The sequence below is a fragment of the Tupaia chinensis genome, unplaced genomic scaffold (assembly GCF_000334495.1).
Source record: "Tupaia chinensis unplaced genomic scaffold, TupChi_1.0 Scaffold000097_1, whole genome shotgun sequence".
Classification (NCBI taxonomy): Eukaryota; Metazoa; Chordata; class Mammalia; order Scandentia; family Tupaiidae; genus Tupaia; species Tupaia belangeri.
In genome coordinates, this window is record NW_006159559.1 from 1257160 (window position 1) to 1283171 (window position 26012).

A 26012-nucleotide genomic window follows, 5' to 3' on the forward strand; every position below is an offset into this window, starting at 1 on the left:
GATATTGCTAAATCAAATATCCATAAACATTTATTGACTAATCACAGCATTGTAACCATCAACTGCCTTATAAAGAAATTTAAGATGACCTTTCAAGTACTGCAGTTAAGAAAACATGTTCACTAAATAACAAAATCTTTTCATCTAATTTTGAACTTAGGAAGAAGTATCTCTTTGGCCAGCTAGTAAGATTTGGACTACAGAGTAGTTATTTCCTTTTAGTTTTCTTCTATGTAATTCAATTGGAAGTCATTTCACTGAGTTTCTATACAGTTTAAGCAGGATAAATGTTTAAGTATCTTATAATTTCCTTTAGTTTGGTATTCTAATTTTTAAAACAATACTAAGAAATAAATATAATTTTGTGAGGAAGAAATTTTTATTGGGACTACACATGCACATTAAATTATAGAAAGAGCAGCTTCTTTCTTCCTAATTTTTTTTTAATTTGCCAGAGGGTATATACACTCAGGAGAGAGAAAGAAAGAGAGAGGGAGAGAGAGAAAGCATCTCCATTGGGGCATGGTTGTACCACAGTTTCTTATGCTCCATTTCTCCCTCCTTTCAGGGATTTGGGCATACATTCATCTGCGCCCAGTATGTTTTTGCGGGCCATCAGGTATGGAACTTGTACATGGGTTCAGCCATGTGAGATCCAGTGACCTTAACCACCACACCAGGGCGGGGCCAAGCACTATCTTTATTTTTGAAGATTACTGATTTTATGTACTCAAAGATTTATTTGAACAGCAAAACTTAGAGATCCCCAGATCTACGAGTTAAAGCCATGGGCCCACCAGGGCATCAGTAGCAGTATACTTCTGAGTCACATTCATTACTATGTCATAAACTTTCCATGTATCAAAAGCCAGATGCAAATCCTATAAACACTCTGAACTGACTGTATTGATTTTCGTTCCATTTGATTTCAATGCATTATTAAACTTGAGTACTTCCAAGAATTACAAATTCTTACATAATGACCAAATCTTACCTATTACAATTTCCAAACTTCCTTTCACATTGCTTAACTAATTCACTTCTCACCATAATGCCACAACGAACAGGAGGCTTTGGGTGTTCTCATTTTGCAAATAAATGAACTGAGACTCAGCATCCCTTATTAATTAACACCAGGACATTGATCTGGATTTCCTGGCCCTGTTCTGCTCCTCTCTCTACTATAATATGCAATTTTCTAAAAGTGATTGTTAAAAATTTCTGAAATGAAATTTGAATTAAGTCAGAGAGGAAGTTAATGCCAGCTGCTGTGTGTACCTAAGTTTATTATTTAGCTAGTTTTTAATTCCAGTGGAAAATGAAACCATAATGTAGATTAGAGAGTCAGCAAACATTCTGGTTAGTATACTTTATAGAAAACCTTTTGTTCCCACTTAGATAATTTTTTTTTCCTTTTCTTTTTTTGGAGAGGTTCTTGCTATAGGGAGCGTGCACTCTCCAGAAAGACAGAGAGAGACAGAGAGATAGAAAGTGAGAAATCACCCCTCAGGGGGGATGGCCATGCCGCAATCCCTTCTCCTCCATTCTCCTCTAGGGATCTTGGGCACACACACACATGCGCCTGGCGTGAGTTTAAGTCACCGGGTCCAGGACACAAACCATGGTTGGCTACATGGGAGTCCAGTGACATAGCCATTACTCTTAACTGCTGGTCCCCCACTTAGATAAATGTTAAGAGGTATAAGAAATGGATTGAAATGCTATAAAATTATTTTATTTCATTAGGAATGTCTTTTCATTATTAATAAACCACATCTCTCTCTCATCCTAAACTGTTTCTGGTAGTGATTTTATTACATTTCAGAGCATTATATCAAAGCACTTATAATTTAACAGTTCTTAATTTGTATTTAATTATGTCTCTGACCATTCTATGAGTAAAATGGACATAGACATATCTATTATGTATACATAATATATATACATATATAATATTAGTATACCTATGAGTTTTCACTTTTTACTATCTCCCTATTAACCACCGCAACTGATGCAAACCATCTGTCACTTGTATTACTGAAATTGCCTTCCAAAATCTTTTTATGGAGGGCAAAATCTTTTACTTTTCTCCCCTTTCACTGTGAGTTGTTTTTACTTTTGCTTTTTTATTAGGTCATCAGGAAAGTCATGACATATTTTTCTATGTTTTTCTATGCAAAAATCCATCATGACTTTCCTGACGACCTAATATTTCTTGAACATGTTCCTCCATTCCTGCCTTAGGGTGTTTTCCTGTGATATTCTTTGTGCCTAGAATACTGCTTCCTCGAATCCAGTAGTACCTAGCTGCATTTTGCCTCTCACATCATTATCAGGTAACAACACCCCTTTCTCAGGGAGAGTTTTCCTGGCAGTAATATCTGATGTAGAATTCCTCCCAATCTCATCCCCTCCCAGAACTTACTTGAAGTTATCTTTCCTGTGCAGTAATAATCGTTTTGTTTTCTGCATCTTCTCTCTATAATGCAGTCTCCATTTGTATGTCTTGTCCCACAGTACCCTGTTGATGGATCCAAAGGTCTTATACGGTCGGGGAATTATCTCCCTCTTAAAGCTTGATAAAGTTTGCCTATAAAACTATCTGGCCCTGAATCTTTCTTTGAAATGATTTTGGCTTTGATTTTTACTTGCTTTTAAACAATAGCTTCCATTTTCTTCATGTTTTTTGGAGTCTTAAACTACTTATATCAACTTGGGTCAATTATATTTTCCTGGAAAAATTAGACATTTAATAGAGATTGTAGCTTCTGTGCCACAAAATTTTCTTATTATCTAATAAGTTTTAATATTCTGTATTTCTTTTGTTACATGTGCTTTCTTATTCTAAATTTCATATTTGTGTATTGTTTCTGAGAAGTTACTTGTATAATCATACAAATTTTTTTTTTGAGAAGTTTTTCACTATAGGACGCGTGCACTCGCCAGACAGACAGAGACAGAGAGACAGAAAACGAGAAATCACCCCCTAGAGGGGATGGCCAAGCCGCAATCCCTTCTCCTCCATTCTCCTCTCGGGATCTTGGGCACGCACATGTACCCGGCGTGGGTTTTAAGCCACCGGGTCCGGGACACAAACTGCGGTCGACTACGTGGGAGTCCAGTGACATAGCCATTATGCTAACTGCTGGTTCCCAATCATATAAGTTTTGATTCTGGTGTCAAGGAGATAATAGTTCAAAATCTGATGTAGGCACTTAGTAATGGGGTAAAATTAAGCAACTTAGTTAACTTTTCTAAGACACAAGTTTCCTCATCTATAAAATGGATATTAATAGAAAACTTATCTCAAGGTTTGTTGTGAAAATTAAATGATGTAGTACATATGAAGTGCTTAGCCCATGCCTGGCACATAATAAATCCTGCATGACTGCTAGCTCTTGTATTGTGACTATTCTTACTAGTAGAAATCACATGGCTGATACTCATTATTTATAAAGAGACTATCTGGTTGTTTGTAATTATTATTGTGCATATTTCATAAAGTCTAGAACAAAAAAGTCTAGATGAACCATCTTTAGCCAAATGCAATTTGGAAAGCATTACTGTAGGACATGTTTTGTGGCCAGTATCAGAAATCTTGGTAGATATGCAGGAAAAGATGAAACAACAACAGCAACAAAATATAATAAAAATGCCAATCATACCGAAGACAAGCAATTCAAAAGTAAAAGTAGCATTCTTGTTGCAAATACTAATTTAATCTATTTCACTCGTAATGAAAAATTTACTTTATGCAAGTAGATATGGCAGTTTTAATGTCTTTGATTATATAAGAAAATTCTGGACATGGAATTTTTTTTTTTTGACTTGCTTTCTCTAGACACAGTATATGCTGAGATACCATGCTATGTGTTTTTGATAAGTAGACTGCAGAGTCTCTGTGAGCACATCAGCAGTATGACTACTTAATAATGAAAGGAAAAACTTGAGGGACCAGCAGTTAGTGTAATGGCTATGTCACTGGCCTCCCATGTAGTCGATCGCGGTTCGAGTCCCAGACCTGGTGGCTTAAACTCACGTCGGGCACATGTGAGTGCGTGCCCAAGATCCCGAGAGGAGAATGGAGGAGAAGGGATTGTAGCATGGCCATCCCCCCTGGGGGATGATTTCTCGTTTTCTGTCTCTCTGCCCCTGCCTGGCTGGTGAGTGCACTTGCCCTATAGCAAAAACCTCTCCAAAAAAAAAAAGGAAAAACTTGATAATATAAGCCATTATACCAACACATACATTTATATGTGCAACAAGTATTTATTTTATATACAAATAAATAAAATAAATCTCCTATGCAATCTTCTATCTATCTCTCTAGGTGTATAATAAATGCACTAATAATTTTTACTTTGCAAAATTAAATAAACAAACTCTTAAAGGTAGAAGAATCAGGCAAGCTGATGGTGTGGTGAAGCAGCCAGATCCCACATGTCTGACTGGGCAGTTCAAGTCCCAAACCTAGCAGCTGGAAAAATATTATACATCGGGTACATGTGCATGCATGTTGAAAATCTTCATGGAGAGAGAATTACAGGATAAGGGATTTCTGTGTCACCATTCCTCAGGGGGATGCTTTTTCACTTTATCTCTCTTCATTCTCTCCAGTGAGTGCATGCACCCTCTGGTAATTTTTAAAAATATTTATTTATTTAATTGTATTTGTTACTATTGTTATTTAATTTGACAGGAGAAAGAGGGATAGATAGAGATAGAGAGAGAAAAAGTGAGAGGGCAAGCCACCAGATCTGAGCCATGTGGGAGTACAACACCTTAACCACCATGCCACCTACTGGCCCCATCTTCTGGTAAATTAAAAAAAAAAAAAAGAAGAAGAAGAAGACTCTAGAACCCTGTACAATAAACTCCCCTCTTGATCCCTTCTTCTTTCTTCCAATAAAGTGTTACACATTTTCTTTGTTTTTAAATTAGAATTATAGACATTGACAGTAGTGAAAAAAAAAAAAAAAAGAACCCACCTCAAATTGTTGTCCTGGGCATTTAAGTCAAAAGAAAGGAAAATCTGTTGAACAGAACTTCCCAGAGAACAAATCTAGAACTGAATAGTCTATATGTAGAGTAGATACTTACATTTGCCCCCAACCCTATCATGAAGTGTGAGGTACCAACCAGCAGCACCCAAATGAAGTACAGTGAGATGCTAGGCTATAAAAGAAGGGACTGGCAAATGGAAGAACAATAGCCAAGCTTTATGTAGCCCATGTCCTTGTTTTGGTTCTACTTCCTTCTTGTATATGTCTTCCTTCTGGATACTTTCCTGCTTAGCCCACCTAGGTGCCTTACTTAGAGAAAGTATTCAGAAAAAGTAGTCAGTATTTATATACTAGGTATCAACTCTGTGCCAGAAACAGATCTGCATGATGGAAATCCTGCAGGACACACAAAAAAGTACTTTCTAGACTTGTGTTCTCACAAAATTCATGAAGTCATAACCCTTAGTACCTCAAAACCTGACTGTATTTAGAGATGAAGCTTTCAAAGAAGTGGTTAAGTTAAAATGAGTTCTTTACGGTGTGTCATAATTAAATTTGACTGTTGTCCTTATAAAAAAGAGGAAATCAGGACACAGAAAGAGATGCCAAGGGTGCACATACATACAGAGAGATGGTCATGTGAACAGGCATAAGAGAGTAGCCATCTGTAAGCCAAAGAGAGGCCTAACTCAGAGAAAGCCAACACTGATGACATGTTGATCTTGAACTTCCAGCTTCCAGAACTGTGAGAAAATAATTACGGTTTAAGCCACTGAGCATTTTTATAATGGCAGCCTTAGAAAACTAATATAATCAGATGGCCCTCTCTGCAAAAGTGACATTTGAGCAGTAGCCTAGGTGAAGTGAAGGAATGAACTGGGAATATTTAGTGAAGAGAGTATCAGACAGAAAGGGCAGAAAGCACAGAAATCTTGAGGCTGTAGTATGTTTCAAATAAATCTGTGGTAAATGTGAGAGGCTGACTGTGTAAAAGTAGGTGTCCAGTACGTACCTATTCAATTGGGAGGTATAGGAATGAACTGAGTACATGCTAACTCCTCACCACTCCTGGACATTCCTTCTCAGTGCTTTGGCAGACTGGCTTGGCACAGATGTGGAGCTGCTTTATGGAGAGATTTTTTAGGGCTCTCCCATCACCCACTGAAGAAAAGAATGTGAGCAAACACTATAATACACACCTTCACAGTAGAGGGAATAAGGAATAAGATAAGACCTCAAGGACACGGATGAACTTGTCCCCTTCAATGTAAGCATTTATGTTAAACCCTCATTAACTGCCAAGCAGAAGGAACAAAAGAACAGAAGATTAAGTTATTTAATACTACTGAATGTTTCTTTACTTTGTAAAGCAGTATGCCCAAAATGTGAAGTTAAATGGATGTATCTTTCATTTGACTTTTTAAATTATGGAATTCTGTTTTAAAGAGATTTAATGGAGAGGTTCAGGGACAGTATTAGGAGAAAACGGATAATTACATGCCATTCAAACTGTTTACAAACATAAATGTTACAGAGCTAGCAAAATTGTAATTACACTCTGAGTGAAGCCATTATGTGCTGATTTTCATCAGGTACTTGCATTACTAAAAGTTCTCTTTACAGCAAACAAGAATAGTTTTTAAAAGAAGCTGTGTCTTGAATTTGTAATGAATATCTGCTTATCATATTGGTTTCTGATAATAAATTATTGAAACTACTTCTTCCTCTTAAAATAACAATTGCAGTACAATTGTTTTAGATTAAATATGAGTGTAGGTTAGTTTTAAGAAAGATTTCTCCAGTTATTTTTTTTTATTTTAGGGCAAATATTTACAAGTTATGTTTGAAGAGAACTTCTGTAGTAATAATGATAAAATAATCCCTTAGATATTTTTCATATTTGTATATTTAGCATCATGAGTTAGTTTCTTTAGCATTTAGATAGACTCTGACTTTGGTTTTTTAAAAAACTATATTTTATTGGGACCAGCAGATGGCATAATGGTTATGTCACCAGACACCCACCTAGTCAACTGCAGTTCAAGTCCTGAACCCACCACCTTAAAACTCACACTGCATGCAAGTGCATGCATGCCCAAAATTCTGAGAGGAGAATGGAGGAGAAGGGATTATGGCATAGTCATCCCCCTGGGATGTAATTTCTTGCTTTCTACCCCTCTGTCTCTCTCTGTCTTTCTGGTGAGTACACATGCTATATAGCAAAAATCTCTTCAAAAGTATATTTTATTTAAAATTGATAATAATTGTACATATTTGTGGGGGTACAGTATGATGTTTTATCATTGTAGAATTGTATAGTTGTAAGTAATTTTGAGGCTCCAATCCCTCTTTTTACAAATTGAAGAAGCAGGATTCAAAGAAAAGCCAGAATTTTTCAGGGCCACGGAGCAAGTGGCAAAGCCAGAGATGGGACTGGAATTATTTGACTTCTCATGCTCTTTCTTCTTGTTTGTTTTCTTTTTAAATAGTAATAAATTAATTAAAGTTATACTTGAGAAATGATAACCATGCTGTAAAATAAATTCATTTTAAATTAAATTTCATTGTGTAGATCTAAATACTTATAGCATATCATAAAACATTGCTTTCTGGAGAAATATTTATGTAGAAAGGCAAAGTTGACTTTAGTGAGCCCTGAAGAAAACAGGGAGGTAGAAAACCTTACCTATTTCACCTTGCTTGCTTTTAAAGCTGAAGGGTTTAGTGAAGGATAGGGGTTCAGCTAAGGGTGTGCCTGAACTCAATCGTCCAGTCCTCCTTCTATTAATCTCTGCCTGAATTCTCTGCCTGCTGGGGTCCTAGGGAGCAGTCAGCTTGTGAAACGAAGCAACACTTGATCCCATCTCCTGTATTGGTCTATCTCAGCATTTCATGTATTTTCTTAATAGTATCATTCTGTGTGTATACACTTGTGTATATGTTTCGTTGTTTATTTCCTAACTTCTTTACTAGTCTGTAAACCTACAGAAATTATTCTGTATATTTTAGGTTCACTACAATTAGAGGCCATGCATTTCTGGTAGCATATAGTAAGCCATGGGAAATATTATATAAAAAAATGGAGGACTGCATGAATAAATGGCTGTGTGCTAAGTATGAAGGAATTGCTTGTGATCAAAGTGTGACTTAACAGTTCCTTTAGCTTTTGGGACCAGCAGTTAGCGTAATGGCTATGTCGTTGCACTCCCACGTAGTCAACCACGGTTTGTGTCCCGGACCCGGTAGCTTAAAAACTCAGCTGGTGCGTGTGCGTGCGTGCCCAAGATCCCAAGAGGAGAATGGAGGAGAAGGGATTGCGGTGTGGCCATCGGGGTGATTTCTCGCTTTCTGTCTCTATGTCTCTCTCTGTCTGGCGAGCTCATGCACCCTATGGCAAAAACCTCTCAAAAAAAAAAAAAAAAAAGAAAGAAAAGAGTTACTTTAGCTTTTTACTGTACTTGATACAACTCTAAAACATGTAAGACCCTTCAGGGCAGCACATTTTAATTCTGTGAAATTGTGGAACAAGCCTCAAAAGTATATGTGAAATAGGTAGAGAGTAGTTTTTCCCTGATTTGTGGGACTTTGAAAGATCATAAATTTGGAATCTTGAAAAGAGAATTTGACCTACAACAAGCACCAAATATTGTTTTGTATTTTATTATATTCAAATGAATATCTTAATATTGTTCTGACAAAAGAATTAAATAGATTTGGGAAATGTGAAAAAAATTAGGAGTTTCAGTGAAATGCATGCTTTATGTTAAAACGTATATCCTGTAACATAGGAGATGTATATACAACTAAACCTGGGCACTTTGAGGAACTCCAGTCCATTTGGAATTTATCCACCCACAGCGTTTAAAGGATTATCAAGTTAAAGTCTTCATTTTTTTTGATAAAGAAGCTGTAATCCATAGAGATTAGGTGATTAATCTATATCTAATCCTTTTTCTGGACTGTGATGGTATAAATCAGTACATAACTGATTTCTTTAAGGTCACAACACCAGAAAGTGGAATTTAAAATGAGACGGAGTATAGGTTTTAGAGTCAGAGAGACTTGGTGAGAATCCCAGTTTATCATGATCCAGGTCAGCTTCACTGTCGCTTTCTGTAAGTAGTGATAATTGTACTATGTAATACAATTAAACCCATGTAGTTTAAATGAGAATTTATGTCAAGTGCCTAACCACAATTGGTATTCAACAAATATTAATTTTCTCTAACTTCCATTAAGTGTTTCTTCTTCTGATACAATTTTCAATAATGAAAATCTCACCATACTGATGTCAAAACAATCTGTTTTAACAAAAGCCATTAAAATGTCAGTTTGACTTGCACAAATACCAAACAAAATAACCAAAACAACACTAATGGCAAAATGACTCAGGCAGTAGCTCTCAAATTAGCAAGAGATAGAATATTTGTAAAATAAAGAGAAGAAAGGGAGAAAAAGAAGGAAGAGAAGGGAAAATACAGAGTGAAAATCGAAAATTTAGCTAATGACAGTAATACAAGGGTTCTATTAATATCCTGAAGATATTGCCTACGATGCAGCCACTAATTTAATGTTAAAAATAGAATGGGGAACATTTAAGAAAATAATCGTTAAAATCTATACTGCTATAAATCCTATGTGAACTTTGAATATCACTACTTATTTATTTCACAGATGTAAAAACTTTATTTTCACCTGAGCAAATTTAACTACATATAATCTTTAGTATTACTATTTACAAATCAGATAGTTGTACATTTTTTCATCTTTTACTCTAAATTCCGTATAATCCTTCCAAGTTGTGTTGCTATAAGCCCATTAACAAATGATATTCTTTAGATTTCCTTGGCCAAATATATCAAAAGATATCCTTTTGACAGTTAAAATGTCAGTTTTTAGAAGGAAGGGAAATTATGCCATTTTCTCCAAGTGTCATCCAGGGGACCACAGTTAGCATAATGGCTATGTCGCTTGACTCCCATGGAGTCGACCGCAGTTCAAGTCCCTGACCCAGCGATTTAAACTCAAGCCGGGCGCGTGTGCGTGCATGCCCAAGATGTCGGGTTTGCATCCAGAGAATTCCTCGCATATGTAGTATATACATTAACATCTCCCTAAATGAGTTGCCTAAGAAAACAAATTAACTTAAAAAAAAAGAAAAGGAAAAAAATGATTTCCTTTTAGTTAAAAATAAAAAGTAAATAAACAGTATTTTCTCAAATAAATAAGTTAAACACAGTATGGGAATTGTTTCTGTTTATATGCTATAAACTTTTTTTCTTTTCTTAAATTTTACGGTTATTCACTGTATATCATTACAGCATAGAACATCAATTTTCCCATCCAGAATACACTGACTATTGGCTCAGTCAAAAATATTACCATACCTATTATCTTAAACAGATAATATTCCATCTTGTGTTTCTTAGCTATTTTACTTCTTTCTTTTTAATCCTTGATTCCCTCCCTTTCACCCTCTGCCATTTCCCACCCTTCTCCCACTCTGTCTCTGGTAGCACAGCTGCTCTCCATGCCTTTATATTGTCCAGTATTTCAGTTTCTGCCTTAGAGTGCAGACATTCAGTATATACTAAGTGGAGACATACAATGCCTTTGTTTCATAGTCCAGCTTGCTTAACTTAAGAGTAAGTTTTCCATATTCATCCACTTTTATCAAATGTTAGGATCTCATTTTTATTATGACTGAGTAGTATTCTGTAGTATATATGTGTCACACTTTTTCAATCTATTCATCTGTTCATGTATATTTCGGTTGATTACGTGTCCTAGCAATTGTGAATAATGCTGCAATAAACATAGATAGGCAAGTATTTTTGTGATTGAGTGCATTCCTATCCTTTGGGTAGATACCTAGGAGTAGAATTGCTGGATCATATGGTAGTTCTATTTGTAAGTCTTTGAGGAATCTCCATATTGTTCTCCACAGTGACTGTTATAAACTTTTTAAATTTTTCTTTCAAGAGAGACAGACAGACAAACAGGAACTCTCAGCAAATTGTCACCATTGCAATCCTCCCCAACCTCCAGCCCTTTCTAGCTATCCTGGATTACAGGCACACCCTTGTGTTCATGTTGATTGAGGATCCAAATCCCAGACCTTTCCACATGGCTCCAGTATTGCACAGTGACACCCACTGCCTATGTCACAATGGCTAGAATAACTATAAATGTCCTTAAAGGTTACGTATCAACTGATTAATTTTGTTGTTTTGAAAACTGAGTTGAACATTTGTAAAATGATGGCATGAAATGCAAATTTTGGAATCTCTTATGTTATGTATGGAGAAAACATATACATCAACATACTTAAAGTGATAAACCAGAGCTTAAATTTAACCAAATTAGAAATTAATTATAAGTGGTTTATTTTCTCCTCCATGTCCAATTTTTAGATAGTCTGTGAAACTGTGAGAAAGGTTGAATCTAGAACTAATGGCCACACATGCACACTTTTCTCAGAGCAAAGGTTGAGAAATTCCTCACTCTGTGCTACTGCACAGCCCATTATGAGTTGAAGAGATAAAAATATCTGAATACCAGCGACCTTCAGAGACATCGGGAGTAAACATTTCTGCTGCTGCTTCTCAGCTTCTAAGTTGTTTGACGTTCATATGTGCTCAATGATAACGTACCATACTAGGAACAACCTGTCCATGTACATAACACCAGGGACTTCACAGGGTCTGCTTTCAAGAACATCCTTCTCTAAGCATTTGAAGCTTCATATTGTAGCCATAGAAGCCATATTTGGTCCCCCAAATATCTGAAGCAAACTATGAAAAGGCAGTAGAATCTGTTATGTGTTCTTAAATCAGCTGTCCCAAAGTAAGCTGTTCTACATGAACTGCTGTGCTTTAGAATACTTTAGATTTAATATTGATAAAAAAGAGATAAATCACTTATAAGCAATATAACAAAAAGAAATAACCGTGAGAATAAATGGAATTCCCTCAGAAAACTCCACTTTTTTTGCTATAACATGTAACACAATTGCAATGAATTGTTTACACAATTACCTACTTAATGCCTGTCTCTATTGCTATATTATACACTCTATGATAGTAAGGACTATATTTATAATTCTTGGTGATATTATCATGTGTATTTTAAAAATCTCTTAATGACTCTTTATGCAATTTGGCATGTTATTTTAAATTATAAACTTATACAAATTGATAAATAAAATATCCCACTTTCTAAAGATTTTCTGTTAAGCATAAAATTATGAACAGGAAGTCACTTTTTTGCTTACTCTAAAAGAATCTGCAAAGAACTCAGCAAAGTGTTCTTGACCTCCTGAGTGACACTAGTTATGAAAGAGGATACTACCCAGCCTCCCACTGCACACTTCAGGAACAGACTGCCTGCATAGGAATGTAAATATCTCTTTGAAACACAGGAAAAATGTGTGAAAGCTTTCTAATGGACTTCTTTTTAACAAAACAATTCCAGGAAAATGGATAGAAATACGCCTTCACGACTTCTTCGACTTCTTCGCCTTAGTAAAGTGGATCTACAAATAATTAGATCTGCTGGAAGAAAATCAGATATTAATGGTTTTTGATTAAAATAAAAACTGCAGACCGTAGTAGTGATTTTTTATTTATTTTTTGAATAAATGTATCTATTAATATCAGATAAATATGATTTCATACATATTTTAACATTTAAAAGTAACAAGTTTTTTTCTATGACTATATTGTATTCTAAAGCTTATCTTAGCCATTTTTATCATTTATTAATCTCAGCAATGTGTTCTGCAGAACACTAATTCTCCATGAGTAAACAAAAAGTACCTTATGTTCCAAATGTTGTGTTAAACTAATTTGCTGAAAGCTCCTCTGAGTTTGTTTGAATTATGAGCCTCCAAATAAAAGTTATAGCATCTACTATTTTCCATTTTCTCCAACCACAGAACCCATCTTCCAAGAACCTCCTGAATTTAATGTTTAGCAAAAACTACTACAGAAAAAGTGCATTATTTTTAAATTTTTATTTTATTATATAAAATCATTGCAAATGAAAGTTGATGATTTTCTTTCTTTTTTAAAAATTTTGAAAGAATTATTTTATTCAACTTTATTTATTTATTTAAATTTGACCAGAGAGGGACAGAGCAAAAGAGAGAGTGATAGGGAGAGAAAGAGAGAGAAGTGAGAAAGTAAGCTGCCAGGTCTGGGACTTCAACCACAGTCAGCCATGTGGGAGTCCAGCACCCTAAACTACCATGCCACCTGCTGGCCACTGAAGGTTTATTTCTAATGACTTCTATATGACTCATTGGACATTTTCAATGGCTATCTAGATCAAATTTACAGAAAATCATGAATACAAACATTGTTAGTTGGATTTCTCCACATAGGGAGCTATTTGCCAGTTTTTGTACCTTGGTTTTAATGAAAAAAGCAAAGGTAGGTCTACTTAAGTGTGGTCTTGGAAACTGGATATGTCTGTCCATCCCTCACATTTTTGTTAGTTCTAAGTATCTAGTATTCGGACTGCCTATGCTGTCTTCTGTTCTAACTAGAAGATTTTGAGCTGGGAGGAAGTAAAAGGATTTTAAACAGCAAGGGGCACCTAATTAAATAGTATTATGTGAGGTCATTAGAGTGTGAAATATGAAGGGAAAGTCTTGTGAAATTTATTTTATATTCTTTTCACTTCCTTAAGTCATTTGCATAGCTTCACATAATTTGCCTCAACCTCAAGACTTCCTAGTACACTCTTAATTTAATTGAATTCTGATGCTAACCACCTGGGGTTAGTGTAGGCACTACGGGTTGAAGACACAGTTTCCAACCAGATGCTAACAGAAAAGTCAGGGGTCTACAGGCCACCTGAACATCTCACCAAATGGATACAAATGTAGAAGGGTTCCCACTTTTTCCACTGAGTTCAGTAATTTGCTAGAACGACTCATAGAACTCAGGAAAGTTCTAAAGTTTATTTTCTTATTTTATGATAAAGAACATAAATCAGGATTAGCCACATTAAAAGATGTATAGAATGAATCTGCCAGGGTTGTGAACACAATGCTTACTTGCTCTCTCCCTATAAAAATAGGGTCTGTTACCTTCCTGGTATATTTTGGGTCATTGGAAAAGTTGTTACCATTTTTCCATGTTTTTCTATGCAGAAATGCATCATAACTTTTCTGACAACCCAATAAAATATGTTCAGCAACTAGGAAACTCTGTGTGCATGGTTGTCCAGAGTTTTTGTTGAGGTTTCATTATATAGAAATGTCTGACGGAATCTTTTGCCACATGATTGAACTCAATTTCCCTCATTTATACATTTTTTTTCAATTATCACCTATTTGGAATTGTGTTATATTAGATTTTTATCCTTAGAGACACATTCAAGTATATTGAGCTCCTTTTCAATTCTAAAATATTCAGAAATTTCACTTCTGATTTTTATCATTTTTTTCTACCATCCCTTTTGCCCTTTTTATCTTCAGAATTAGCTCTTGATCTGAGGTGAGAGTATATATATGAGGGGCATTCTCTGCAGAGACACATGTGCAGTCTGCCAGGATTTTTTTTAATTTGCCAGAGGGTGTGTGCCCTCACTGGAAAGAGACACAGAGAGAGATAAGTGAGAAACCATCTCCCATGGGGAATGGTCAAGCCCCAATTTCTTCATATACATATATATCATAAATAGATTACTGCTGCCTTGTGAGATAATAAATTCTAGCTCTCATGAAAAGGTGCTAGTTTCCACGAAAATAGATTATTATAAAAGGAATAGGGCTGGCCTCAGATCTCTGTATGTAACCACCGTCCTCTCTGTTTCTGTCTTCATGCTGTAAAGTAGCACCAAAGGCCAGCCTAATAATCTTCTCTACAATTTGACTTTCCAGCCATCAGAATAAGCCAAATATTCTGTATTTTTGTAAATCAGTGATTATAGCAGCAGCCAGCAACTCCACTTCTTACCATAGCCAGTAACCAAAAAGCTCACTAATAAACTCCATTCCAGCAGAGAAATACTATTAACAACAAAAGCCATTGCAATTTCAAACACTAAGGCACATACAGCTGCCACTAACATAATCGTAGCCAAAGAAATCACAGACTATGCTACTATGCTTACCCAAAACCAAAACCAAAACCAAAATACTCTACCCGATTAACACTCTAAGACACATCTTAAGAAAAAATCTTTCGCTAAGAAAACTACTCCATAAAGACAGAAAGGACGACTATTTCACCAGATGTGAAATAGCAGCATAGAGACATTAAAAAAAAAAAAAGAAGAAGAAAGAAAAAAACAAGGATATATGAGAATTCCAAAGAAATGCAATGATTCTCTGTTACTAAATCCCAAAGAAAATAAAAATTTTGAAATTCATGAAAAAGAATTAAAAGTATGATCCCAAGAAAACTCAGTAAGTAAAGGAAAACACAGATAATTCACAAACACTGTGGATTAGCAGTTAAAAAAGCCAGATCTCAAATGGCCACCCACGTGGTTCAAATCTCATTTGTTGGCAGCTTGAAAAGCAACCCAGGTACATGTATATGCATACTTAATATCCTGACAAGATAGAAAAATTTAGGAGAAGTGATTACGGCATGACCACACTCCATTGGAAGGTGTTTTGCCTTCTTTTTCTCTCTCTGTCTCTCTCTGCGTCACTCTCAGCTAGTGCAGGTGAAATTAATAATAATAACGATAATTCAATTAAATCAGGAAAATAAGTCATGACCAAAATGAGAAATTATTAACAGAGATAAAAATAATAAAAAGGATCAAACAAATCACCAAACTAAAGAACTCAATAAATGAAAGGAAAATAGAAAAAAAAATCCTCAGCACCAAACAAGATCAAGCAGAAGAAAGAATCTCTGACCTTTAAGATAAGTCTTTTGAGAGCATCCAGTCAAAAAAAGAAAAAAGAAAAAAAAAACAATAAAAAAAGAGTGAAGATTTCTACTGGGATACATCAGACTTGTACTATAGGAATTTCTGAGGTGTAAGAGACAAGGATAGGGACAAAAAACTTGTTTAATAAAATAATTGCTTAGAAAGTCTCAAGTGTTGAAAGATATGAACACCCAGATACAAGCAGCTCAAAATTCCAATTAGATTCAACCAAAAGAGATTCTTACCCAGGGACATTATAAGTGTAATTGTAATTACACTTTCAATAGTCAAGGTTAAAGAGAGAATTTTGAAAGCAGCAAAAAAGTGACGGCTCACATATAATGGAATTTCTATAAGATTAGAAGCAGACTTCTCAGCAAAACATGTACAGGTCAGGAGAAAATGGAATAAACTATTCGAAATAGTAAAAGAAGGAAAACTGCCAAACAAAAATACTACACTCAGCAAACCTATCCTTCATAATTAAAGACAGGTAAAATCTTAGAATTCACCACCACTAGACTGACCTCACAAGAATTTGGAAGCAAAAGAATGAAGCCACCATCATGAAAATACAAAACTTTTTGGGAGACCAAATACAAAAATGATCAAGATAAAGGAATCAAACAATGTTATTACAAAAAATTACCTCCCATGAAGAGAAATAGAAGGAAAAATATATATACAAAGCACTTAGAAAACAACCAATAGGATGACAGCAGTTAGGTAAGACCTCCCCTAAATATAGTTAGAATATTTTGAATTCTCCAATTATAACATATAGATTGGTTGGACAGAGAAGAAGAACTAAATATATGTTACCTTCAAAAAAGTCACTTCACCTGTGACACATAAACTGACTCTGAAAGGATATGAAATATATTCCATGCAAACAAAAAGTGAGCAGAACTAGCCATATCCATGTCAGATAAAATAGACTGTAAGCCAAAATTATAAAAAGAGACAAAGCCATTAATAATTACAAGTGTATGCAAGAGCATCTAAATACAAGTATTATTACGTAAAAAGGGAGAAATGGGATTATACCTGTTGCCTGGTAGTTAAAAGAACCAATTATGCATAGCTAAAAATGGTTCAGATTCTGGTGGGACCTGAAAAATACACCATGTGAATGTGTGTGTGTGTGCCTGGAGTCCCAAGAGGATGAAGAAATGAAGGAGAAGTGATTACAGTGTGGCCATGCTCCATTCTTTCTCTCTCTCTCTTTTTCTCCTCTCCCCAACAACTCTCTTCATCTCTGGTGAGTGCAAGCACCCTCTTACAATTTTGTTTTTAAAGGGAGAAATACACTCTAGTATAATCATTGCTGGAGACTTCAGCAGCCTGTCTTTTTAGTATTGGATATATCATGTAGAGAAAAAATTAATAAAAACACAACAGGGGACCAACAGGTGGCTTGGTGGTTAAGACGCTGGACACTCCCACATGGCCGACTGTGATTCAAATACCGGACCTGGTGGCTTGCTTTCTCACTTTTCCTCATTCTCTCTCTCTGTATCTCTCTCTGGTCAAATTAAAATACATGAATGAATAAACAAAATAAACACACACACACACACAACAGATTTGAATAGTACTATAAACAAACGGATCTAAGAGTCATCTGTGAATGCTTGCTCCAACTGAACAATACAAACTCTTATTATCTGCACATGGAACATTCTCCAGAACAGTCCATAAGTTAAGAGAGAAAGCAAGTCCCAATAATTTTTCAGTAGTTGAAATGATTTAAAAAACCTTGTTTTTTTCCCCCCTGATCACAGTGGAATTAGACTAGATATGACACAAACTAGATATAGAAAACCTATACATAACTACATATATAAAATGGTTTTTCACAAAGGTGCAAAAGGAATGTGTGGAAAAGACAAGTCTCCTCAAGAAGGGATGCTGGGAAACTGGATATCCACATAAAGGAAAATGAAAATAGACCCCTGTTTCTCACCATATACTAAAAATTCTCAACATTTAAAGCCTCAAATGGAAGACCTGAAACTTTGATACTACTACAATAAAGCATAGAATTAGTTTGGGATATAGGCAAGATCTAGGCAAAAATTTCATGAATAATACCTGAAAAGCACAGGCAATACAAGCAAAAAGGGACAAATGGCAAGAATAGAAGGGAGTGCGAGTTGGGAGAGTTTAACACATATGAACACACAGCTAGATAGGAGGAATAAATTCTGAAGTGCAGCAACATTGTGGGGGAACTGTATGTAAAAATTTATTGTATACATCAAAAAAGCTAGAAGAGAGAATTTTACATGTTCCCATCATAAAAAGTGACAATTGTTACAAATAATAGAAATGATCATTTTTCTGATTTGATCATTACACATTGTATGCATGTATCAAAATATTTCACTGCATCACACAAGTATGTATAATTATTACCTGCATTTAATTTAACAAAACTGAAGTTTCACGACAAATAGATTTCTAAAACTTTCTGTTAGATATATGTAAGTTTTATGAATATTTTTGTGTACACAATTGCACATATTTGTTCAGCTATTTCCCATAAAAAAAGGAAAATATCAAAATTTTATGGTCAGTAGTTTTAATAGTTAAATACTTTTCATCTAAATTAATAGACATTTGCCCTTAGAACTAGTCTCAGGATCCAACATTTTAGGTGTACTATTATCTGTACAAAACAAATAAGTTAATATCCATTGAGTTCCTTCTATTTTTCTTTGCATGACACTTTGATCAAAAGACACTTTATTTATCTATATCCCTCACTCTCTTTGTGCCCTCGTTTGCAATTCATCTCTAGGAAGTCTTTTTTAATTAATTAATTAATTAAATTAATTAATTGCACTCTGCTCTGACCAGAGTATATACTCCTTCACTAAGGGTCTAATGCCCAAGTTGTGGAGAAAGGGAAAAAATATAACACAACCTTTAAAAGATATAGTTTTAAATTGATATGCACTGGTATTGTTATCAGATGTTCATTGATTTTATAAGTAAAAACAAAACAAAACTGCATGAAATTCTTCTACTCTGCTCCACAGCAAAGTGGAAAGCATGATTATGCCAGGTCCCTAGCTAAACTCTAACTTATTTGTCAACTCTTTCAGTGCTTTCTCCTCTGCTTCAAAGCTTCAGCCTGCTCAGTAAATGACTCACAAGAGTTAACTTCATCCTCCCAGAATATTTGCCTGAAACCTACTGCCACCTTTGCCTTCTAGTAAATGAAAAAGGATAATTTATTAAGAGTCAGGGATAAGTTTCCCACTTAATTATCGAGGTGACAATTGACCTTTTCTTTAAAATATTGTGTTGAATTCAGTCTTTTAGATACAATTAATTTTAGTTGTATCTTACTTATTGCTCTGTCAAATAAAATCTGGGTGGTGAAATATTGAGCTAATGGCATATTACATTCAGTGAGCATTTAACATTTGAGTTATGTAGGTATACTCTTTGACTTCGTTTTTTCCTCTGTACCATTCTAATTCTTTTCTTCACCTCTTGCTTTTGTAGCAATAAAAAATGTTTTGTTTTCACCCCTTCTGCAGCAGAATGCTTATTTCTGAATGTGTCAGACTGCACCTCTGCATGCCCTTGGCTAGCACACATAAATTAACAAAATCTCAGATATAATCAGCTATTACATTTTTATATTTTACAGCATCAAATATAAATGTCCAAATTATAAGTTAAACCCTAACTTATAATTATAATATGATACCTTTTATTATATTTTCTACTGCCAAATAATATGATTTTCTTTTTGTCCCTTTAGAAATCTCTGTCTTTTCTATATTGGAGATAACAAAGGAGGCACTTTTTTAAGGCTAAAAAACCTTAAAGTTCCCTGGTCTGCCTAGCTCAAGTCAAGGTTCTCATTTTGAAAGATCAAAATGGAAGAAAAGAACCCTGGTACCCTACAAGAAGAAACAGCCATCCTGCTTGAGTATACTGGGCAGCAAAATGGCTTGCTCCCTGGGTCACTCTTATCAACCTTACTGATGGTTATTCTAACTCAGTATTGCATCTGTATTTCCAGGTGGGAATAATGATGAAGGGGAAGAGCAAAAGGTGCATTCCAGCATATTTTACCTGCCATTAATGAGTTCTCCAAGAAACCCCACCCAGTTTTGTATGCTTATATCCCTTAGACCACAATTAGGAAACTTCAAAATGTAAATTTTAACTGTCATTGTCACCTAAAATGCAATTGTGATTCTATTGATGAGGAAGAAGGAGAAATGGATACAGCTTAAGTAATAGCTATATCTCTTTTTTTAGGAAAGTCTTCACAAAAATGTCAAGTTAACCTTGGCAGAATTCCAACTTGAACAGTAATTAGGAAACTGGCATTTTATGTCTATAGTTTTAACTTCAAAATCTAAGTTTTGAAGTATAAATTAGCAGCACATAAAGAAATATTAATTTTGTTTCACTATGTAATAAATATTTTGATGCTTTGACTTTCTCAAACCTAGCTCGGGAATAGAAAAATAAACATGAGACATGTTTTAATTCTAAAAATGTTCTACAAGAATATCTGATGATGGCCAGCCACAATGGTACAATGTAATACAATGCTTCAGAAGGCTGAGGCCATCTGGGAAGGTCCCAGGTTCACATCCTAAGGTCTCCTTGTGCATGCTGGGTGTGCGTATGCATGTGTGTGTGTGTGTGTGTGTGTGTGAGCGTAAATGTGTATATATGATTCTGGCTGACAGGCTGAAACTGGAATCACAGTATGAAGAACCTGTTGAGGGTATCTGTCCCTTTCTCTCTCTCTCTCTCTCTCTCTCTCTCTCTCTCTCTCTCTCTCTCTCTAACTGTGACCCAGACATATGTGTGTGTGTGTGTGTGTGTATTAGAAAGAGATTTTTAATGTACTTTTTAAAATACTTTTTCAGTATTTCCTTTATATAAAAGGAAGACCTTCTTTTATATAAAATGGGATGAGTCATGGGACTGTAGAGGCTTCGTCTCAAAGTTTCTTCAAATAAAAGACCTAGCTAGAAAGAGAAACTGATATATACACAGCCATTCTGCTTGTGTATCAGGGAACATTTATTTTCCTGATGAAATGTGCAGGTAAGATACCTGATTATCTTCTAGTTGGGTATGTTCCAAATATACGGGGTATTTTTCAACACTAGTGTGGTTAACTGCAGTTTGACACTGAGAATGTAAAAATTACATCAAAATATGGTGGAAGAATGTCAGCTAGCATCTTAATACCATTTATCTCAGTTTTTATTGGGTTTGGGACACTAATTCAGAAAATGCTTGAGCATATGATTAAGCAAAGTAGGCAGCTGCCAGCATGTCAAAATTTGGAAACTACAGGAAAGACTTCGCCCCCAGACATGCCATTTTATTCATGTTGAAAGGGAGAACTACTAAGGCATGTAAGTTAAGTGCATAAAGAATAAAATTAGTTTCAAATTAGCATTCTGTGAGCTGGTAATATCTTGGAGTAAAAGAGTTTATCCAATTACTTCTGAGAATAAGCATTTTAGGATGGAGATGGAACCCAAGATGAAGGCGAAGTCCAAAACAACACAGAGAAATTATGTATTTCAGTGGAGATTCCAGCCTACCTGGGAGCAAAGTTAAACATGCCCAAAGTGGAATTCTCCAAACCAGTGGAAAGGTGCCAGGACACACACTGCCTGCTTTACACAGAAACTAACTAGTGTGCTCTATACTTGAAGGAGTGATTGGAGGTCGGGAGAGACTTTCTTTTATTTTGATAGGTATAATTGGATTGCTCATTTCTGTTTATAAAATGGCACTACACATTAGAATAATGGTCCATTAGAAAGTAACCTAAATAAGCCAAAAAAGTGATTATTTGGTTCACAAAATCCCAATCTATTTTAAGGGCTCAAAAGAGTAAATGAACATATATAGCTAAAATTATCAATGTAGGTGAACCCTAAAATCATTTGTACCATTCCTGCCTTAGTGGTCATTATGAAGTACTATATTTTTGTTGTTTTTAATGCTTTAAAGTAAGTTAAACAATTTTACCTTTCTGTATTAGGGACCATCTCATTTCTGTTCAATTCTAAATAGGTATAGGAGTTATGTGTATAGCAATAGTCTGAAGTTTTCCAAGAAGAATTATCCATTAACTGATGGAACTTTAGCTATCCATGTCCTTTAGTGAGAAGGCTTAAAATGTTTAAGTATTGCTCATACGATCAGATTAAACACATACTACCAATTTTTTAGTTTAGAATAAGGAAAGTGTTTGAAACATAGTTTTAAATTTTAAAGATATCATTGTGTTTCTCCTTCAAATAGTAACCAAAATGTGTCTGTAGTAATACATTTTGAGGTACTAAAATTCCTATTCAATTCAAAACAAATATATATTGGGAACCAGCAGTTAGCGTAATGGCTATGTCGCTGGACTCCCACGTAGTTGACCGCGGTTCGTGTCCCGGACCCGGTGACTTAAAACTCACACCGGGCGTGTGTGTGTGCGTGCCCAAGATCCCGAGAGGAGAATGGAGGAGAAGGGATTGCGGCGTGACCATCCCCCCTGAGGGGTGATTTCTCGCTTTCTGTCTCTATGTCTCTCTCTGTCTGTCTGGCGAGCTATATATATATGTATATATATTGAGTATCTATTATGGGAAAGGATACTGTTCTATGCTCCGTAGAAATTGTAGTAAAAAGAACACAGACACATTCCTCAACATGTTTAGAGTCTAAACAGTAAATAAAACAAATCAGAATAGTTAAAGTCTATAAAATGAGAAGATCAAGAAAAACTCTATAGATATATGGTATCTATAAGTAGTGCTGAAGGCTGATAAGGGTGCTGGTAATCTGAGATTGATGATAGACGCCATTCTATGTCAAGGAAATTGTAAGCATATTAGATGTATTCAGTTGATACATGACAACAAAGGCTATGTATGAAGTCAAACTTGATTGGAATGTGAGTTTAATATAATTGAAGAGGTTTTGTTTTTGTTTTTTGTTTGTTTGTTTGTTTTCCCATTTTGCCTCTTCTAGTTTATTTCTCTTTAAAAACAGAAAAAGAATGGAGACAATGAAAATACAAAAGGAAGAAAATCCAGCCTGCAATTTTCTCAAGCACCATCTGTCATTTTTTATCTTTAGTAATGTAAGCAATGGGGAGTGGCTGCAAACTCAGACAAAGCCTTACTCACTTACTGGCTTCCCATCTACTGCTGCATAGCCTGGCGGACAGGCACTGGTCTTTAGCCCAGCTCCCAGCAAGCCACAGACTGTCACTGGTCCATGAACTGAGGGTTGGGGACCTCTGGTATATAAGAGTTTCCCTTTTTTCACATACTCACCGGCATTTGTTATTTTTGTCTTTCTGATATAGCCATTTTAAGTGGAATGAGGTACATGGAGAGACTATAGCCCAGACCATATGGCACTGGTGCTAATGTACCCTCATCTTCATTGCTAATAGTATTTGAGGTACAGGTGATTGTGTAACGGCCAGGAAGCTGAGCTCTCTAGAGCAGAAGCAAGTTAAGTTATAGTGGACCCAGAATCAGGATGGAGCCTAGCTCTCTGTGGAAGCTGTGTTGGTTTCCAGAGCACAGACATGCTTAGAGAGGATGCAGTTCCAGAGACAGAATATAAATCAGCTTGACACAATGCTGGCTCCAGTGTCTGTGGCATTGCCAGGTGTAGTCCAGACACAGAGCTTGCATTTGAAGTGTGGACACTCACGGGGTGGCTGCAATTTAGGGGTCAGGGAACATGTAGGGTATGAAGAAGATGGAGAGGTAGTAGCTCAGGTCTTGAAGTGGCACAATAGCATCTGTTTCTTGGGGACAGGAGGTGATGTGTAGCCATGCCTTGGTGTCTCATTACAAGCCTTTAAAGAAAGTTATTTATTTTTCTTTACTTCCTTCAAATATGACTAACTAAGCCAAACATTCAGTTTTATAAAGTACATCTACCTTTTTCTTCTTGACCACATATTTTATTCCACACAATCTATTCCTCCTTGACTTATATAGATTCAGATGAGATAACAATTGGTTGCTTATAGATCATAGCTCCACTTGTTGTAGGTTTGAGTTTTATGTCTAAACATGTTCCTAAAATTCTACCCATATTTTTATATTATCATTGACAGGAATGTCATATGTGGGAAAATTTTGCCAAGCTAGTTCAACACCTGGTATATGTAAAACTCTTCACCAAGTATTCTCAGGTTCATCTAACTAATGAATTATAGTGAAAGTACAGAGAAAAGATTTGGAGGAAACCATCAATGATAAAGCATTGACTAAGATGGTAGAATCTTTGAAAAACTCAAATATTCTTTGTTTTCTACTCTCTCCACCAATCAAAGATACAAGAAAACAAAAGGTGTTTAATAAAATGTTTATTTTATTTTAATGTGATTGAATGTATAAAAGAAAATGAAATTTTAAAAGTGGGGGAAAAAAAGAAAAAGAAACAAGTGAAAATAATAGTAAACAAAAAAGTTGCCATAAAAGGAAGGTTACATTGATAAAAATATAATTTTAGAAAAAAAAAAGGACAGAAACTACAAGTCTACAGCCTGTTGTTGAAGTTGTCAGTCGTACTGGAAGAGTCTCGGAGTTAAAATATTTAATGAAATTAAAGTTTTTTTTTTTTTTTTAAAGCAATCTGTTTGTAATTTTTCTGCAGTAATCCATGGCCAATTTTTTTTTAAGAATTTTTAATTTATTTGTAGATACAAGGCAGTTATGATGTGACACGCTATGAAAATATTTTCTCCCTGTGCTGGGTTCTGGAACAGCTTCTTCAAAAGGAAAACAAAGAAGGTAGCACCTCGAGTAAAGGGCATCATGACCAAGAAGTCAAGAAATTTCTTCAGAAGCACGATGAAACAATTTTTCAACTCTCTGATGCATTTCCTTTATTTACTTTTTATTTATGGAGACTAGGCATTCTCTTGAATTCAGCAGAGGTAAAAAATGTTGGAAATAACTCACATCCTTAGCAATTTACCAAATATGAGAACCATACTAAAACTGAATATATGAAGATACTGTGTTCAAAATATTTTTAAGATAAGTTTTAAATTAATCTCTAAACATAATCATTAAATCAATTTAATGATTAGTCTTAAATTGTGCATAAAAGATCATAAGTCTTATTTCTGAAATCATCTAGTTTCTATTGAGAATGCCCTCCTAATTCCCATGTGACTGACCATATTTTACAAAATGTAATTCAATATAGTCCATCTCTTTTTTTCTCTGAAATGGGCATTGATTATCTGTCTCATGAAATATTTTAAATTGTGAAAGATCTCCATGTGATAGATACTAAATGTAATGAAATGGATTTTAAAGATTTTGTTACTTCATCAACAAAAAGAATTTAAAAAAGAAGTAATAAATGCAATTTTTAAAACTTTTTTCTTATATAGTTGTACTTACATCATTGTCATCTTAGGAAGGACTCACATGGAAGGAGAAGAGTTTTTAACATTTGGAAACTTAATGGCCTTTAATTTTATATAACCAATGTATTTGTCAGATCTTTCAGAAAGCACTAATACTTGTTTAAATGTTCTGTGTTTGATTTTCAAAAAATTATTTGTTTTGATTCTGTTGATTACATGTTATAGTATTGCTATTAAAATATAGTAAAGTCATATAAAATTAGGTTATATGGATAAATTTATAAATTCTAATATCATACCGAGTGTCCACACTCTATGACTGAAACTAATTGACTAAAGGATATAGAAACACAGTGAATGGATGTAAATACCAGATATAGTGTGTGTGAAAGAGGAGGGTCTGAGGAAGGACATTTAGAAGAAAAATAGGGAGGCAAAGCATTAATGGCACAAAGAAATGTGATATTATCCATTGAAGATATTTTGTAGTTTTATCAACTGTACTAAGGAGAAATGTTCACCTGTTGAAATATCCATTTTGTAAGACAAATAATAATGTGATTGAATGTATAAAAGAAAATGAAATGAAAAAAATATTTAAAAAAAATTACACTTTATACTTAATAAAAGACTTGGTTGAATTTTCCATCTACATAATTTCATTGATTTAGTTTCAATTAATGAATGCGTAATCTACAAGATTAATAAGTACA

General features: G+C 34.9%; 1 protein-coding gene across 1 annotated transcript in view; it reads left to right on the plus strand.

Moving 5' to 3' along the window:
• MEI4 (meiotic double-stranded break formation protein 4) overlaps positions 1–25642 on the plus strand; it is a 212086-nt gene extending 186444 nt beyond the window's left edge. The window contains exon 5 of the mRNA XM_006143412.3: positions 24622–25642. Coding sequence (XP_006143474.1) covers positions 24622–24891 — 270 coding nt within the window. The 3' untranslated portion in view covers positions 24892–25642. The remainder of the gene's footprint in view (positions 1–24621) is intronic.
• The last annotated feature ends 370 nt before the right edge of the window (positions 25643–26012 follow it).